Here is an 18,966-nt window from a genome sequence, read left to right on the forward strand (position 1 = left end):
AAAAGGTGAACAAACTGTATGACTCTCAAACAGAATTGGTATCCCTCAATAAACTCCTAAGGGAACTTTGAAGGAGCCCTGAAGCACAGCTTAAAACCATCATCCAGGAATATTTGTGTAGAGTGACCAAGGTTGTCTCCACAGGTGAATGAAGTTACAAGATCAGATTTTAAGACAACAGCATGGTAGCAATAGCATGCTACTCCACAGCAGGGATTCTCAATGGATCTAAAAATGTAAAACTTTTTTTCTGTTGGTATGCACAATCCTGGATTTTTTTTTTAATGTAAGCATTTCTATCTAGGAGACTGAGAAATAAATTATTAAGATTTAGTATTCATATTAAACGCAATTAAAATGAACACTACCCTGGGTCTGAGGACCCTAATTCAGTGTCCTATTGACTCTAGCTGCCTTACCACGCCAGCTCAGGAAGTCGGGTCTAATCCCATGTGTACAAAGGCAGACAGCTGGGAATCCCATAATTTCCAGAAAGGATATCTGATTATCAGTATAGTGGTACCAATGGTCACAATTTTTCAATCATTCCTATTCTGCTTTTAACTTTAAATTTACTGCAACTTTAGCTTCATTATTATCATTTGATGCTGTTTAACACCACAATGTAAATAGAAGCACATGCATCGGAAATATCTCTGGGCCATCATTTTCTAATAAAAAGTTTTGGTTTTATTATTTTGAGATAGGGTTTTGCTGTGTCACCCAGGCTGGAGTGCAGTGGTGCAATCACAGCTTACTGCAGCCTTAACCTCCTGGGCTCAAGCGATGTTCCAGCTTCAGCGCCCACTTCCTCCCACACTACCCCAGTAGCTAGGACCACAGGCACATGCCACCATACCCAGCTAGATTTTTAAAATCTAAAAGACAGGGTCTTGCCAAAGTTGCCCAGGCTGGTCTTGAACTCCTGGTCTCAAGCCATCCTCCTGCCTCAGCCTCCCAAAGTGTTGCAATTACAGGCCATGAGCCACTGCGCCCAGCCAAAAAGTTTAAAAATACCCAGGCACTGTGTTAAAATAGGAATCACCTACATCACTACTGCAAATGTTGACACAGACACTGCCATCTCTTCCAAATCTGCTTGTACAGTGACACTTCACCATCATTCAGTTATTTTTCAACTGGAAGCAGGACTCGGTGGGATAGATGGAGATATGTGTCTTTTGCTTCACTCAAATGGGCTGAGATCATAAAGCATAGGATGCAATGTCCTAAAGCTGTGCTGTCCAATACAGCAGCTGCTAGCCAAGTGTAGTTATGTAAGTATACATTAACTAAAATGAGAAGTTCACTTATTATGTCACCCACATTTTGGGTGTTTAATAGACAACACAAATATGGAACATTTCCACCACTGCAGAAAGTTCTCTTAGACAGTCCTGCTCTACAGGAAACTGGAGAACATAGGACCCAGAGGCTTTGTCCTCTTTCTCACCTTATCCAATTGACCTGATTTATTATATTTCTCTTCTGCAAAGACCAGCTCCATCTCACTCATGTCATTGTTGAGGATAAAACAAACTTTAGATTTGTAGAATTCTGGGTCATCTGTTTCAAAGTACTGAGGAGGCAGAAAGACACAGAACAGAACATGAATACTCTTGCCCTGAAAGGTGTAACTGCTTAGAACCAATTATCCCTTCAACCTTAAAAATTATTATTTACAAGCCCAGGAGGAGAGATTTCAGGGTTAATGACCAGGGGCCTTAGTAGGAAATGCACACCCAAGATGTTACCTTGTAATGCATACGCAGTCCTATGATTTGGGCCAGGAAAGAGCGGGTGAAGCGAGCTCGGACCAACTGCTTGTAGGCTCCTCCTAGAGAGGACTCATAGAGACACTTGCCCACGAGCCGTCCCGCAAACTCATACATTTTCAGGCGCAGATGAGTGGGGCGATTAGGGTTGGGATGCACCTGTCCAAGAAAGAGACTGAAAGGCCCTGGGCCATTTTTCTTCAAGCCCAGTTCTGGAAGGACCCTTCCTTCCCCAACCCCATGCCAAAGGAACAAGATGTCACTGTGAGGATCAGAGCCCATCCAGATGTTAGTTTTTTGGTAGCCACCACTGAGTAATTCAAAGTGACTAGAAGATAAAGGGCAAAGGTGGACTTAATTAAGAATCTTATATTAAGTTTGTGGTTAATCAGCACATGATGTGATGCCTTTTCCCTAAACCAGAACTTCTTTCAGCCAAAGTGTACTTCTCTGCTCCTGACACCTTTGTCTAGACAAAGATCTAGTACAGGAATCATTTGCTTCAGGTATGTTTTGAGAAAGAGGCTTAATTATTATAATAATTAGTAGAGTAGACATTATACTATAATGTTTTTAGTCAAATATTCAGCTGCCTGCATTTTTGCTTATTTTACAGATGAAATAATAAAGGCAAAGAGGAGGAAGACAATCTGATTAGCTTATATTTTAAGCAGTAAAATTAAGAATAGGACACAGGTTGTCATGTTCCCAGATCAGTTTCATAATTTTGAATCCTTGTTAGTCTACCCATGATAACATAATCCACATTTTCCACCCACCCGTCACCAACTCACTAATGCTTGGTTGTTGTCACTGAACCGGGTGAAGAGCTGATTGGTGGTATCAAATAGTGCTTTGCAGATTAGCTCAAACCATTCCCGGCGAGGCCCTCCCCAGTCCAGAGCTGAAAAGCATAATGAAAATAAAAAATGACTCTGCCCTCCCTCCTCTTACCACTTTTGTTTACTGAGTCATCATTTTATACTCTCCACATTCCCTCTATTGTACTACCCTGGTGTTTCTCCGTTGCAACTCATCTAAACTGTGGTCCTTTAGAAATCCCACCCCTTTTTGTAGGATTAATGGTATTCTGATCACTAAGGAAAAGCCCCCTAGTATGGAAACACCAGAGGTCGGAGATCCCAGGAAATGGACATTTCTCTCAAGGTAACCACGGTTCAAACACTTAGAACTCTCTCTCCAAGTCCCTGTATGTCTGTGTTCCACAAGCTCCTCAATGCCATCCTGGCCAGTAAATACTACCCTTTTTTTCTTGACTCATGGTTCCCTTTTCCTTGGGGAAAAAAAACCTAGGTTTTTTTTTTTTTTAGGGAGTGAGTAGGAGGTAAGGGTTGCTTTGCTTTTATTTTTTTTTTTTTGTGGAGAAGGTGGGAGCGGGGAGGAGAGTTCAAAAAGATGAATATAAAATTTCAAAACTGACCTTCTTCATCCTGGAAAACAACCTCAAAGTTCTTGCTCCAATCTGAGATGGAGAAATTCCGAGTGGCTTTCAGAGACTGAAAAGAAGTGAAAGGAAGGGAATTGTCAGAACACTGGCTGGTGTCCTCTGGATGTTAAAGACAACACAAGAGCACTGCCATTGTCTGCTGGACTAACTACGACTGCCTGAAGGAGATATGTTACTCATAAACAAGCTTTAATGATACCACCTGACATTTAAAATGCACATAACTTCAAATTTAAAGTTTTTAAAAATAATCTGATTTGCCTTTACATCATCACTTTGTTGGAAAGCTGAAGTTGTTTTTTTCTTTTTCTTTTGTTTTAAACAATCCTTGTTTTAGCAATGAAAACATTCTTGCATAAAGAAGTAAAAAATGACTCAAGTCAGTAAGCTGTAGGCAAAAGAACCAAGGAATCCTGGTTTTCACCAAAGTATGATCTATCCACTAGACATATTTATCCACAAGGCTAGGTTCAGACAGCGAGCCATGCCACACGGAGAATATGGCTGAGAAAAGGGGTTTCCAGTCACACCTACCAGAGCCAAACATCACAAACACTTTCTGGACAGGAACCAAGCCTTCTCATTCCTGGGGAATGTAAGAACTATGCCAGTGTCTGTGCAGTGGAGACAGACACACATCAGGTGTTCCTTTTCCATCAGACCAAAGTGACAACAAAAATCATTTCCTTTTAATTCAACAAGCGCTCTATTCCAGGGATTCAATAACAAGAAGTTTCTTCTGTAATCACTATTTACACCTGCCCTACATAGGAGTTCCATGGGACCCATTCAGTAGATTTGAAGGCCAGTAAGTAAACTGCTCTTCCCTCGATAACATACCTCCAACAAAACTGCCCCAAATTTAGTAGAATCAAATAGAAGAACAGACATATGTAAAGAGAGAAATTTAGGTTTCAGAAATTTAGTGTATCTGTCTTTTACAGATATACTTAAACAGAGAAATTTAAGTTTCATGAAAAAGATAACCAGATCAGGCACGGTAGCTCATGCCTGTAATCCCAACACTTTGGGAGGCTGAGGCGGGTGTATCACTTGAGTCCAGGAGTTCGAGACCAGCCTGAGCAACATGGCAAAATCCCATCTTTACAAAAAATACAAAAATTAGCCAGGCATGGTGACACATACCTATAGTCCCAGCTATTTGGGAGGCTGAGTTGGGAGGATCACAGCCCGGGAAGATCGAGGCTGCAGTGAGCCATGATCGCACCTCTGCACCCCAGCCTGGGCAACAGAGTGAGACCCTATCTCCCAAAAAAAAACAAAAACAAAAACAAAAACAGTAACCTGCAGAATATAGACATTCAATTGGAAAACTTTGGTATCTGCTGACAGAGATGAAATTTTACCTACCGATTCCAACAAGGCATGTCTGCTGACCTTCAGGGTGACTTTGGAATGTGGTCTTTTCATATGTACCTGCCGAAGCTCTCGCTGGAAAAAGTTCACCTTGTCCTGAAAGGTCTCAGAGCCTCCTGGGGAACAGCAAGATCCATCATTACAGCCTCATTACAAGCCATCTGTGTAGTCCTGCCTCTCCACCCTCATGGATGTGGTCGGGCTCACTACCTTCCCTATAGAATCCCTGTGTAACCTCACCTATGTTCTTATGCAGGGAGCGGATAAAAGTGGCTGCTAGAATGTTCCTCTCCTTACAGCTGAGCTCCACAGGAGGTTGAATGCCATCATCCACCACCAGTGTGAGGAGCTTATGGACAGGGTCAGGACCAAGGTATGAAAACTGGTAAAGAAAAAGAAAGAAATTAATCTATAAAACCCTCAAGGCCAGTAAAAGTCCTCCACAGCTCTATCCTGTGTACCAACCAACAACAATAAGTTAGGCTTGTTTTCTCCAAATGAGGACCTACCAGAAATACATTTCATTATTTTTCCCTTCAGTGATTTACATTTCAACATTTTAAATTATTTTAGTCACAGAGACTGCCTTTAGTTAGGACCACCAGCAAAACTACAGACCTTCCAACATAAAATATAAGAAGGGTGATATGTTAAATGCAATAAATGGCAATATGGTGATATATTAAATAGCAATAGTAAGGATATATTAAATAGCAATAAATGACTACTCCAAACTGATCAGAAGAAAATTATTTTTATAAAATGGCACATTCTAGCCTTTGGGCAAAAGTTTAGATTCCAGAAGCCCAGAAAAGTTAACAACAAACAAACAATGTATTTTAATATATGAGAGTGCTGCTTCTAAAAGGAATTAGCTTCAGCACACTGGGAGACCAAGCTTGGGCCAGAGTTACAAACATCTTCTCTATTAACTTAGTCTTGAAGGCAAAGGATCACTGCTGAAGTGTTCTGAGTTGCTGCTAATTCCTGTTTCTGTAGGCATGCGTCCTTCCAGAATTTATATATTCTTCATGCCATTTAGTGAGGAGATAATGATGCTTTATTTGGCAACGAATCCTGTGTACACTGTGAGATCTTGCAGAAACACTAAAAGTGCTTCTGAGAAAAAATAAAAGGCTGAGATAGTCCAGAGATGAAGCATGCTTGATGTGAACCAGATGTAAGGTTCAGCTTACTTTTGTTCCTGGACACACTCGGAAGGTGTAAAGGCGCCAGGGGATGATCTTCAGGTAGAATTCCTTCACTGAGAATTGCTGGAGGACCAACAGACAGGAAATGAAGTGAATGATAAATAAAAAGGCTCTATTTGGGTATTCTAATTCAAATATCATAGTCCCTATTTACATTTCTCATAACCTTTCCTCTCCATGGACAAAAGTAATAATTTAGTGAGTACTAAAGTCAAATAAATACATTAACTCTCTATTTAAAAAGGCAAATTAAAAATATTACCCTGATGGCCAAGTGTGGATGGCTCACATCTATAATCTCAGCACTTTGGGAGGCCGAGGCAGGCAGATCACTTGAGGCCAGGAGTTCAAGACCAGCCTGGCCAACATGGCAAAACTCAGTCTCTACTAAAAATACAAAAAAATTAGCTGGGTGCGGTAGCTCATGCCTGTAATCCCAAGTACTCGGGAGGCTGAGGCACGAGAATCGCTTGAACCCAGGAGGCAGAGGGTGCAGTGAGCTGAGATTGGACCATGGCACTCCAGCATGGGTGACAAAGTGAGACCCTGTCTCAAAAAATAAAATAAATAAAAAAAATATGACTGACAATGCAGTTTCACACAGAGATATTTCATAATTGTAATACTCAAGTCTTTCTAAACATCTGGGATCAGGTTTTCACTTTATGAGAACAGAATATTTCACCCAGAAACAATCAAAATCTCCTTCTGCTCAGCCCCATAATGCTCAGAATGACTTCCTCCAAGTTACTGGACAGCAAACACCAGCAACCCATACACACTGCTTTATACCTATTTGAATGGTGCCAAGGATCTGCCAGGGAAGGGAGGCAAGATGGGGTGAGCTGGAGTGGAATATGTTGGTGGTATAGGGGAAGGTCCTCACACAAAAAAGTTCATACAAAAGAGGAAAAGACAATGCAAAAATTTTTTAATCTTAAAAAATCCCTTTTATCTGAATGTGCAGGTCAGTTGTTTTCTTGATAAAAATAAGTTTAAAGAAAATTTCAAACACATACTAAAGAAGACAAAGAAGTATAATGAAACTATCAGCTGCTTCAACAATTATCAATTCATAGCCAATCTTGTTTCATTTATTCACTTATCCATTTCCCTCATTACCATCACCCCTAGTCCAAATTAAGGCTAGATTTTTAAATGAAGAATGGTACACAGCAAAGTGTTCTGAAGTAGAACAGAATTAGAACTCAGTTTTGGTCATGAGATTAAAGAGATGTAATGGGATGTTTCACAGAGTCTCATTTTTATGAGGACTGAATGAATAAGGAAAAACAAATATTAAAAAGAAACTAACACAAAGTGCTTCTTAGCTCAGGGGCTTGGGAAATTCACCTTCTTTCCTCTGCCAAAATTTCTTTACTCCAATCCTGTAGCCTAATAGTGACATCCATTTACTGTGGTTTCATGAATCACAGAATAAAAGATCAAATTGTTTTGACACAGCACAAGAAGCCAACAGTAATTTTTATGCTAGCAAGAAATTTTTAACAGCTGAAAGTGGCTTTCTATACAACTAGTTAACAATCTTGCCTTGATTCTCAGACTGTCACTTTGTGGTTTCTGCTACCAAATACCAATTACACACAGGTTCAAGCAGGGGGATTTTATGTCAAGAATGGAAGGTCCAACCTTTGGTGACACATAGCAGTACACCTTCTTCGGCTTCTTCACCTTCTCAGGGGTGTGGCACTCAGAGGGCGAGTCTTCATCTTCCTCATCAACAGCAGTGGATGGCCGGCGCTGGGAAGAGGTCATGTGCATGGGTGGCAGGTGCCATGGAGTGCTGCTACAGTTGGTAGCATTATAAAGATAAGCCTCAAAGTAAATGCTCACGCCTGAAGTGGACACATTGCGTTCGACGATATTCTTCTCATCCTCTGAAGTATAATAAGGAATAAGGTTTAAAATAGAAGTCAGAGGAGAAAAAAATTACCTATCACAGGCTTTTAGTCCACAGGACAAGCCAAATGTGGCCCAAATATCAAATGTTTGTGAGGTCAGACAAAAGACTGCAAACAGGCAAAGAAATGGCTGAAGAACAGCACTAAATCATACTTTTCTTCTAACTTACCACTTAGGACAATAATGTCAAATTCACCATTATTGATTGGCTGATTTTGGTATGAAATGCAAGCATGGAAGCAGCCTCGAGAATGCAGGGTGAGTCGCAAGAACACCTGGAAAGTCTGCCTGTTGGATGTTACTGATTTCTCAAATGAGACACCAGTACTCTCTTCTTCTTGAGGGCCGAGCTATAGGAAGGCAACAGAGCATCACTTAACATATAGTATTTTCCCATTTACAAGTCACTTTACTCCTTACAAACAGCTTTCCTATCTATGATCTAATCTAAATCACAAAATTACTAATGAGACAGGTATTGTCAGATGAAGATACAGACAGCACAGAAGTCAAGGAGAAGGAAAGAGAGATTGAAGTGAATTAGAAGGTGTGAGAATAACAGAGAAAGGAGCCAGCTCTCTCTAGCACACAGATAAAGAAGGGAGGCTGCTTACCTCATGAATGGACAAGGTGTAATTGTGCTCATCTCTCAAGGACATGGAATTGTTGGTGGGATTATCATACTCATCTCGGGGTACTATTTGAAGGGTGTGCGGCTGCCCACAGGTCAATACAAGAGTAGAAAAGTGGCACACAATTTTGGTCTTAGAAGGAACCACCATTCCTGGAACAAAGACAATGGTATCTAACATTTATTTATTTTATTTTATTTTTTTATTTTTTATTTTTTGAGATGGAGTCTCGCTCTTTCGCCCAGGCTGGAGTGCAGTGGCGCAATCTCGGCTCACTGCAAGCTCTGCCTTCCGGGCTCACGCCATTCTCCTGCCTTAGCCTCACGAGTAGCTGGGACTATAGGTGCCCACCACCATGCCCAGAGAATTTTTTTTTGTATTTTTAGTGGAGACTGGGTTTCACTGTGTTAGCCAGGATGGTCTCGATCTCCTGACCTCCTGATCCACCCGCCTTGGCCTCCCAAAGTGCTGGGATTACAGGCGTGAGCCACCACGCCCAGCTGGAATCTAACATTTAAAGGTGCTCTTCAGGGCACAAAGATCTGCTCAGTGGGTCCTAGAAAGCTAGGTTTCCTCCCAATTCCTAGGGATAAATAACACTATCAAGAGGAAGAGAGGCCAGGTGTGGTGGCTCACACGTGTAATCCCAGCACTTTGGGAGGCCAAGGCCAGAGAATCCCTTAAGGATCCCTTAAGAAGTTCAAGACCAGCTTGAGCAACATAGCAAGACCGTCTCTACAACAAATAAAAATTAGCCAGGCATGGTGGTTCATGCCTGTGTCCCAGCTACTCAGGAAGCTAAGGCAAGAGGATCACTTTTGCCCAGGAGGTAAAGGCTACAGTGAGCTATGACCACACCATTGCATTCTAGCCTGTGTGACAAAGGAAGACCCTGTCTCTCTTTTTTTTTTTTTTTTTTTGTGAGACAGAGTCACGCTCTGTCACCCCAAGCTGGAATGCAGTGGCACGATCTCGGCTCACTGCAACCTCTGCCTATCGGGTTCAAGCGATTCTCCTGCCTCAGCTGAGTAGCTGGGACTACAGGCACCCGCCACTACACCCAGCTAATTTTTGTATTTTTAGTAGAGACAGCGTTTCACCATATTGGCCAGGCTGGTCTCAAACTCCCCACCTTGTAATTTGCCTGCCTCGGCCTCCCAAAGTGCTGGAATTACTGGCGTAAGCCACTGTGCCCAGCTAACCCTGTCTCTTTATTAAAAAAAAAAAAAAAAAAAAGAGGAAAAAACAGAAATAGAGAAATTTAAATGAATTTGGGGGCTTATTTTTGTTACAAATTCTTAACCACTGCAAACCCTAAGCAAAATGAAAAAAACTTGGAAGAAATAAAACAAAAAAACCAACAAACTAAACAAATGGAGACATGTTTATGGAAGATCCAACATAGTACAGATGTCAATTTTCCCCAAATTGATATACAGGTTTAACACAATTCTTATCAAAATTCCAGCAAGATTATTTATAGATTTAGTTAAGATTATTCTAAAATTTAAATGGAAAGGCAAAGGAACTAGAATACTAAAACAATTTTGAAAAAGAAGAATAAAGTGGAGTCAGCTTACCAATTTCAAGACTTATTATAAGAGCTACAGTAATCAGGCTGTGTGACTTGGCTGACACCTGTAATCCCAACACTTTGGAAGTCCAAAGCAGGAAGATTACTTGAGTCCAGGAGTTCGAGACCACCCTGGGCAACATAGTGAGACCCTATTCCTACAAAAAAGATAAAAAATTAGCTGAGCATGGTGGTGCACGCCTGTAGTCCCAGCTACTTGGGAGGTTGAGGCAGGAGGATCACTTGAACCCAGGAGGCCAAGGCTGCAGTGAATCATGATCGCACCACTGCACTCAGCCTGGGTGACAGAGTGAGACCCTGTCTCAAAAAAAAAAAAAAAAAAAGAAGAGGGAGCTACAGTAATCAAGATTCTGTGGTACTGGCGGAGGGATAGGTACACAGATTAATGAAATAAGCCCCCACAAATATGTCCAACTGCTTTTTGATAAAGGTACAAAAGCAATGTAATAGAAGATGAAAGATCACCTTTCCAACAAATGATGCTGGAGTAAATAGACATGTATAAGCAAAAAAAAAAAAAAAAAAGGACCTTGACCCAAATCTATTAAAATTAACTAAAAATGGATCATGACCCTAAATACACATTTTCAAACTGTAAAAACTTCTGGGAAAAAAAGAGAACATCTTCAGGATCTGGGACCAAAGATTTCTTAGACACCAACAGTTTGACCATAAAAGAAAAAAATGAATGCACTGGATTTCTTTCTTTCTTTTTTGAGACAGGGTCTCACTTTGTCACCCAGGCTGGAGTGTAGTGGCATGATCACAGCTCACTGCAGCCTCAACCTCCTGGGCTTGTTATCCTACCACCTCACTTCTCCACCCTACTCCCCAGTAGCTGGGACTAAAGGTACACGCCACCACACCCAGCTAATTTATAAATTTTTTGTAGAGATGAGGTCTCACTATGTTGCCCAGGCCGGTCTTGAACTCCTGGGCTCAAGTGATTCTCCCACCTCAGAAAGTGGATTTCATCAAAACTGAAAACATGTGTTCTGTGAATAACTCTGTTAAGGGAGTAAGAAGAAAAGCTCAGCCTGAGCAACATGGCAAAGCCCCATCTCTACAAAAAATATAAAAATTAGCCAGGTGTGGTGGCACGTGCCACAGTCCCAGCAACTTGGGAGGCTGAGATGGGAGATCACCTAAGCCGGGAGAGGTCAAGGCTGCAGTGAGCCATGACTATGCTACTGCATGCCAGCATGGGTGACAGAGTGATACCCTGTCTCCAAAAAGAAATAAAGAAAAGCTACAGATGGGGAGAAAATATTTGCAGACCGTATGTTTAACAAAGGACTAGCATATAGAATATATATAGAACTCTCAAAAGTCAACAGTAAAAAGCCAAAATGGGCCGGGCACGGTGGCTCATGCCTGTAATCCTAGCACTTTGGGAGGCCAAGGTGGATGGATCACCCGAGGTCAGGAGTTTGAGACCAGCCTGGCCAACAGGGCAAAACCCCATCTCTACTAAACATACAAAAAACTACCCAGGCATGATAGCAGATGCCTGTAATCCCAGCTACTTGGGAGGCTGAGGCAGGAGAATTGCTTGAACCTGGGAGGCAGAGGTTGCAGTGAGCTGAGATTGTGCCATTGCACTCCAGCTTGGGCGTCAGAACGAGACTCCATCTCAAAAAAAAGAAAATAATAATAAATAAATAAATAATAATAATCCCATTAGATAATGGGCAAAAGGGCCAGGTGTGGTGGCTCACGCCTGTAATCCCAGCACTTTTTGGGGCCAAGGGGGTGGATCGCTTGAGCTCAGGAGTTCGAGACCCGCCTGGCCAACATGGCAAAACTCTGTCTCCACAAAATATACAAAAATTAGCCAGGCGTGGTGGTGCCTGCCTGTAATCCCAGCTACTCAGGAGGCTGACACAGGAGAATTGCCAGAACCTGGGAAGAGGAGGTTGGTTGCAGTGAGTCAAGGTAGCACCACTGTACACCAGCCTGGGCAAGAGCAAGGATGTCTAAAAAAAAAAAAAAAAAAAAGAAAGAAAGAAAAGAGAAGAGAAGAGAAAAGAAAAGAAAAGAAAATGGACAAAAGACATGAAGAGACATTTCACCAGAGGATACACAGATGATAGACAGGCACATGAAAAGATGTTCAATAGCATTAACTATTTAAGAAATGCAAATTAAAAGCACAATGAGATACCACTACACACTTATCACAATGGCTAAAATAAAAATAATGACAGCATTAAATGTTAGCAAGGATGTGAAGAAACTGGATCATTCATACATTGCTGGTGGGAATGTAAAATGCTACAGCCACTCTGGAAAAGAATTTGGCAATTTAAAAGAAACTAAGTATACAACTCCAATACATCTCAGCAATTGCACACTAGAGAAATGAAAATTTATGTTCACATAAAAACCTGTAAGTGAATATTTATAGCAGCTTTATTCATCATAGCCCCCAAATGGAAACAACCCAGATGACCTTTAACAGATGAATAGTTAAACAAACTGGTACATTCAGACCACAGAATATACGTAGAGAATCTCTAATCCAAAAACCAGAAATCCAAAATGCTCCAAAATCCAAAACATTTTGCATACCTACATGATACTCAAAGGAAATGCTCACTGAAGCATTTAGGGTTTCAGATTTTTGGCCTAGGGATGCTGAAGTGGTAAGTAAGTATATTGCCAATATTCCAAAACCCCCAAAAATCCAAAATCCAAGACACTTCTAGGCAGACACAGTGGCTCATGCCTGTAATCCCAGCACCTTGGGAGGCCAAGGCAGGAGGATTGCTTGAGGCCAGGAGTTAGAAACCAGCTTGGTTAACATAATGAGACTGTCTCTACAAAACAAAAAATCAAAAAATTAACCGAGCGTGGTGGTGCACACTTGTAGTCCCAGCTACTTGGGAGGCTGAGGTGGAAGGATTGCTTGGGCCCAGCAGGTCAAGGCTACAGTGAGCCATGATCCTGCCACTGCATTCCAGCCTAGGTGACAGAGCAAGGCCCTGTCTCAAAAACAACAAAACATTCCTATACCACGTATGGAGAGAAAAAAACCACAAAACTACACATCTGGTCCCAAGCATTTTGGATGAAGAATACTCAAACCTATACTACTCAGCAGTAAAAAGGAACCAACTACTGATACACTCAGTAACCTGGATGAATCTCCAGAAAATTATGCTGAGTGAGGAAAAGTCAACCCCAACAGGTTATATACTATATGATTCTAGTTATATAATATTCTTCAAATGACAAAATTATAGAAATGGGGAATAGATTCGTGGGTTGCCAGGGGTTAAGAACAGGTTGGGGATGGGGGGCAGGTACGGTGGCTCATGCCTGTAATCCCAGCACTTTGGGAGGCTGAGGCGAGCGGATCATGAGGTCAGGAGATCGAGACCATCCTGGCCAACATGGTGAAATCTTGTCTCTACTAAAAATACAAAAATTAGCTGGGCGTGGTGGCACGTGCCTGTAATCCCAGCTACTCAGCGTGAGGCAGGAGAATCCACTGAACCAGGGAGTTGGAGGTTGCAGTGAGCCAAGATGGCACCACTACACTCCAGCCTGGTGACAGGGCGAGACGCCATCAAAAAAAAAAAAGAAAGAAACAGGTTGGGGCGGATAGGTGCGGCTGTAAAAGGGCAACGTAAGGGATCCTTGTGATGATGGAAATGTTCTGTACCTTGACTGTATCAATGTCAATAACTTGGCTGTTATACCGTACTAGTAGTTTTGGAAAATGTTACCATTGCAGGAAACTGGGAAAACGGTACACCAGATCTCTGCATTATTTCTTACAAATGCATGTGAATATACAATTATCAAAAAATAAAAAGTTTAATTTTTTAAAAAAGGCTGGTACATGTAAGGATATGAGCTGTTCTCCACTGGTGGCAAAGAGGTGGGTGATGATAATTCATATGAAAAGGAGTATCTGAGTGAGGCACTTAAGCAAAGGAGAGGATACATGGAAAGAGAGACGGCTTGGGAGCCACTTTGTCCAGAGCCTTACTCTGCTATCAGAGAAAGAAAATTAAGGACTAGTCAAGCAAAGATACACAAATCTTAAGGCCCCACGCAGTACGGTTTCACTTCAAAAGTTACCCAGGGACCCCAGGTCCTATTATTTCTGTGGATTCCACAGCCCTTAGCCCTTAAGAACTAACCAAACTAATGACTCAGCAATTTTACTCCCAGAGTAATAAAAACATGTCAACACAAAAACTTGTACACAAATGTTCACAGTAGTGTTGCTTACAGTACCCAAAAGTAGAAACAATTCGACCACCAACTGATGAAAGGATAAATAAAATACGGCATGTACATAAAATAGAATATTATTTGTCAATAAAAAGAAATGAAGTACAGATTCACGCTACAGCATGACTGAATCTGGTTTAGATATTTGTACCCTCCAAATCGCATGTTGAAATGTGATTCCCAGTGTTGGAGGTGGGGCCTGGTGGGAGGTGATGGGGTCATAGGGGAGGATCCCTCATGAATGGCTTGGTCCCCTCCTCATGGTAATGAATAAGCTCTTGTTCTGAGTTCATGCAAGATCTGTTTGTTTAGAAAAGCCCAGCACCTCCTCCCTCTCTCTCTTGCTCCCTCTCTCACCATTTGACACTCCTGCTCCCGCTTCGCCTTCCACCATGAGTGGAAGCTTCGTGAGGCCTCACCAGAAGCAGATGCTGGTGCTATGCTTTTTGTACAACTTGCAGAACCATGAGCCAAATAAACCTCTTTTCTTTATAAATTACCCAGTCTCAGGTATTTCTTTACAGCAAGACAAAAGCAGCCAAACACAGCAGGCAAATCCACAGAGGCAGCAGATGAGTGGCTGCCTAGGTCTGGCGGATTTGGGGGAAAAGTGACTACTAACATGTATGGGGTTTATGAGGTGATGAAAATGCTCTAAAATCGACTGTGATGATGGATGCATTTAAAGAACCATTAAACTGTATACTTTAAAAGGATGAATTTTATGGCATGGGAATTAAATCTCAATAAAGGTATTATTTTTAAAAAGGAAAGACAGGATGGAAAGAGAGAGAGGGAAGGAGACAAAAGGAAAAAGAAAGGAAAAAAGAACCTACCAGGTTGAAAAATTTTGTAGTAGGGACTATATGCCACATTTAATCCACCAAGCTTCACTGTGATTTCATAACGCCCAGCCTTGCGCACAGTGAAGGCCACTTTTACTACGTTGGAATTGGGCTCCTGAAGGACTTCCTGGGTCACTGGAATTTCCACTGCTAGCTCGACATGAGAGATGTGAACTCTTAGTCCCACAGGCCGATGAGCAGGGAAAGGCTGCCCGTTCTTATAGAATAACTGCCATGGGGAGAAGAAGGACACCTGTTAGCAAGCAGAGGAAAAAAACATTTCCTGTGTAGAGTGAGTGGGGAGAGAGGAAGTAGCTGGCAGAGACCACACCAGTAAATCCCAGTACCTACCCTGTTCCTCACAGTCCTGCTCACAAAAACACAGAGAGAAACAAATCCCCTCAATACTCTAAAGAAAACCATTAAGTCATGGGCAAATTCTTAACTTGTTCAGAGGACAAGGGTAGAATTTACCACTAAATCAAGAAAATGTCCATTTTAACTTGCCACTTCTGAACCACCAATGCTGCCTCCTTGGTCTTACCAGCCCTTTATATTATCAATGCTAACCCAAATTTAAAGGTAAGTTAGCCGGCAGCACTGGCAATGAGTGAACTAAAGCGTTACCAGACAAAGGTAGGAGGGGTTCAGACTCTCAAGCCAAGCTTAATGCTACAGTGGAGAAGTCAATGCAGGAGTTGGGGAATTTTTTCTGTAAAGTGCCAGAGAGTAAATATTTTGGCTTTGTGGACCGTACACAACTACTCAACTGTCATAACTACTCAGGTGTGAAAACAGCCATAGTCAATACATGATGAATGGGTGTGGCTGTGTTCCAAGACAAATGTATTTAAAGAAACAGAAGGTGGGCCTGATTTGCTAACCCCTATCTATAATACTTACTCTTTTCTGTAATATTTTTCTTATTTTGAAAAGGTAACATTAAGCTTTATACTTCTTCAAAGCTAAGGACCTATTAAATCAAAATGACAGAGAAATTTGTGACTCTTCAGATAGTAGCAATTCACTAGTTCCTGGAAGGAGTTGAAAAACAAGAGAAAATGTTAACATTCCAGGCCAGCACCTGGTAGTGTTGAACTGGGCTCTGGAAAGCAAGTTACTCAGAAACCCCAATGGGTATGGAGACAGAAACATTCCCTTACATGCACTCGGAAGGCCATGCTGTGGCCCACCTCATAGGGGTCCTTCCAATCCCAGGAGACTTTGCAAGACCGGGGATCCAGGTAATTTCCCCGCACGTAGTCATAAATAGTCCGGTCCCCTCGGCGCTCGCGGTCCTCATTCTGGAGGAAGCTGACTACACGTGCGGCAAGCTCAAAGAGGAACTTAATTGTGAAGAAGAATGCAACCACAGACACTGTGATTCCACCTATGCAAAAGAAAGAACACACAAACCGCCTGCCAGTTACACATTACAGCTTTTCATTATGCAACAGGCCAGCCATTTCTCAAAAATTAAAGGAGGTCAGGATGAGACTGTAAGACTGCCAAAGAAACACTGCACTGGGCACTACCTCTGTAGATAAGAAAGGAACTTCTACACCAGGGGTCAGTAACTACAGTCCTCAGGCCAAAGCCCACCCACTGCCTATTTTGGTAAATAAAGTTCCATTGGGATACAGCCACACCCATCATTTATAAATTGTCTATGGCTACTTTTGCACTACACTGGCAGAGTTGAGTCATTGAAATGAGCCTTCCGAACCAAAAATATGTACTCTCTGGCCTTTTATAGAAAAAGTTTGCAAACTCTTGCTCTATATGAGCTGCATATAATGTCCGCCCTGCTCCCCACCTTCCTGCACTTGCTGGGCACCCCACAGAAGCAGTAAAAAGGATGTGCCTTTGGTTCCCATCATTTCCTTCTTAAAGAATGCATTATTTGGGAGCCCTCCCCTCCCTTGTGTACTTGGCAAAAGTCTTCTCCAATCCCCAACAGAGTTAGCAGTTCCCTTTTCTGGGCTCCTTCAAACTCCTGCACATTCATCTGGTATAACTTTTCTCCTCCTTGACCGTTCCCCTTTATGTTATGAATGCCTACTCCTTGAAGGCAGATTTTTGTCTTATTCAACTTTAGACTCCACAGTAAACAGTGTCTGGCATTGACTATAATTGCTCAATAAACCCAAATGAATGAATTCCAATGCCAACTCTGTGAAGGTACATTCTGGCACGACTAGAAATATTTTCAGCTCCATTTTCAAAGGGAAAAGAATAGGCAGAAAGGCAAAAAGGACCCAAGCAACCTTTACAAAAATATAATAGAGCTCTTTCCATAACGTACCAATAACGTAAAACATCAGGTCCCGTCAATGCCAACAGACAGCCGAGGATCACAGCTGCAGCTGTTAAAAAGAAAACTTGTTTAGTTTTTCTCTCCAACTCTGCCTCATAGCTATCTCAGAGTAAGACAAAGCAGAGTGTATGGCGTGAGCCAAACAACTCTCTCTAGTCTAGAGCCTTACTATTCCTATCCTCTTTCTAGCTTGACAGGTGCTGTATAATATATTTCAGAGAAACAAAGAGACTGCATCATTCCCCTTAAAGACTTCCAATCTACTGACCACTCTAGGAATACCACAAACAGCCACTTGCTTTATTGCTAATTTCAAAATGCAGTAACATGGCTTTCATCTCCTTAGATCCATAGTTCCCAAGACAGTTTCCCTCCCTCATGCAAAGTGGTGCTAATTAACACATGCAAAGAGGGTAATGGAGTCACTTTCCCCTTATGTTTGCCTTTTGGGAGTAATTCAGCTAAGTAGAAATAGCTATATAAAAGGTAGATTTTTTTTTTTTTAAAGCAAGTATCATTATCATCATGTTGGCATTATGTAATTAAAATGAACTCTGGGTCATCCCAATAATAAGCAGTGGGTCTGAAAGGGAAGTCATTTATGCTGTTACCAATCAGACAAACTAATGGGCCCTCTGGAAGATGAGCTCAGCAGAAAGACCAAGGAGAGGAACAAAAGGAGACTGTACTTCTCATCCTCAGTCATGCCTGTCAAGGTAAGAGTTTGAGGGAAGACTTTCACTGTTGTTAAACTTGCTTCCAGAATAAGACTTCAATCTTAATTACTCATTTGATCATGTGAACCAATAAAAGTACTGCCAAGGAAAAATGCAATGTATGCTAACGTTCATATCTTATCACTGAGTCTGACCTTAGCACAGGCTGTATACGCTATTTTACAATGCATGAATTCACTCTTTCTTTTCAAGTCAGTGTACACTAAGGCTGTCAATGTTATCTTGACCCAGCACCTTTTATCAGCACTAGAATATTACGTAGAGACAAGACGGCTAAAAATTTCTAGGTTCAGATCTGGGAGGGCCAAAACCACTTTTTTTCAGGGTGTGTTTTTACACCTGATTGTGCTTGCTTAGTTCCTCTGATAACAATATACCCAGTGGAACCCACAGGGGGTAGGTAATTTGAGGAATGACCGTCAAAAGTTTCATAGAAATCCTACTTAGAGTGATTATCTGAAGTCCTACTAGAAAAGAAATCCACACTGGGAACATTAGAATTGTCACGTGGATGAAGGTGCTCCCAAAAGGGTCTATTACAGACAATATAAAGAGCCAAAATTTGGGATCACTACTACTGAACCTCCTTCCCAAACAAGTATCTCATCTCTTGGGACCCTATGCTGAATTAGCTGGGGACCCAACAGCTATCATCTCAAAAAGCTGCTACGATCTCTCAAAAAGCATCTGTCTGCATCTTACAGGATGCACTAGATGACCTGGTGGGACCAAAACTGGCAGTTTAACTGCCTTAGGTACTTCCTCAGTGGGATGCCATTCGATCTGACCCTAGATGTGAAATTTCTGGTCCTCAGGGAAGTTACAGCACTCAGCAAAGAAAT

General features: G+C 41.8%; 1 protein-coding gene across 12 annotated transcripts in view; it reads right to left on the reverse strand.

Moving 5' to 3' along the window:
* Positions 1 to 18,966, reverse strand: part of AREL1 (apoptosis resistant E3 ubiquitin protein ligase 1) — a 51,759-nt gene that overhangs the window by 6,931 nt on the left and 25,862 nt on the right. For 4 of the 12 annotated variants that reach the window (XM_055360931.2, XM_055360932.2, XM_019010089.4 and 1 more), the window contains 13 exons: positions 17,376 to 17,436; positions 16,234 to 16,460; positions 15,062 to 15,299; positions 8,369 to 8,538; positions 7,924 to 8,104; positions 7,482 to 7,729; positions 5,817 to 5,894; positions 4,861 to 5,002; positions 4,615 to 4,736; positions 3,217 to 3,292; positions 2,570 to 2,679; positions 1,755 to 1,934; positions 1,454 to 1,579 (listed from right to left, as the gene is read on the reverse strand). In XM_055360931.2, coding sequence (XP_055216906.1) covers positions 1,454 to 1,579; positions 1,755 to 1,934; positions 2,570 to 2,679; positions 3,217 to 3,292; positions 4,615 to 4,736; positions 4,861 to 5,002; positions 5,817 to 5,894; positions 7,482 to 7,729; positions 7,924 to 8,104; positions 8,369 to 8,538; positions 15,062 to 15,299; positions 16,234 to 16,460; positions 17,376 to 17,391 — 1,914 coding nt within the window. In that variant the 5' untranslated portion in view covers positions 17,392 to 17,436. Of the gene's footprint in view, positions 1 to 1,453; positions 1,580 to 1,754; positions 1,935 to 2,569; positions 2,680 to 3,216; positions 3,293 to 4,614; positions 4,737 to 4,860; positions 5,003 to 5,816; positions 5,895 to 7,481; positions 7,730 to 7,923; positions 8,105 to 8,368; positions 8,539 to 9,966; positions 10,164 to 15,061; positions 15,300 to 16,233; positions 16,461 to 17,375; positions 17,437 to 18,966 lie in introns of those variants that run through there. The other 8 variants (XM_055360935.2, XM_055360934.2, XM_019010091.4 and 5 more) reach the window with 3 other exon arrangements.

This window comes from Gorilla gorilla, chromosome 15 (genome assembly GCF_029281585.2).
Source record: "Gorilla gorilla gorilla isolate KB3781 chromosome 15, NHGRI_mGorGor1-v2.1_pri, whole genome shotgun sequence".
Classification (NCBI taxonomy): domain Eukaryota; kingdom Metazoa; phylum Chordata; class Mammalia; order Primates; family Hominidae; genus Gorilla; species Gorilla gorilla.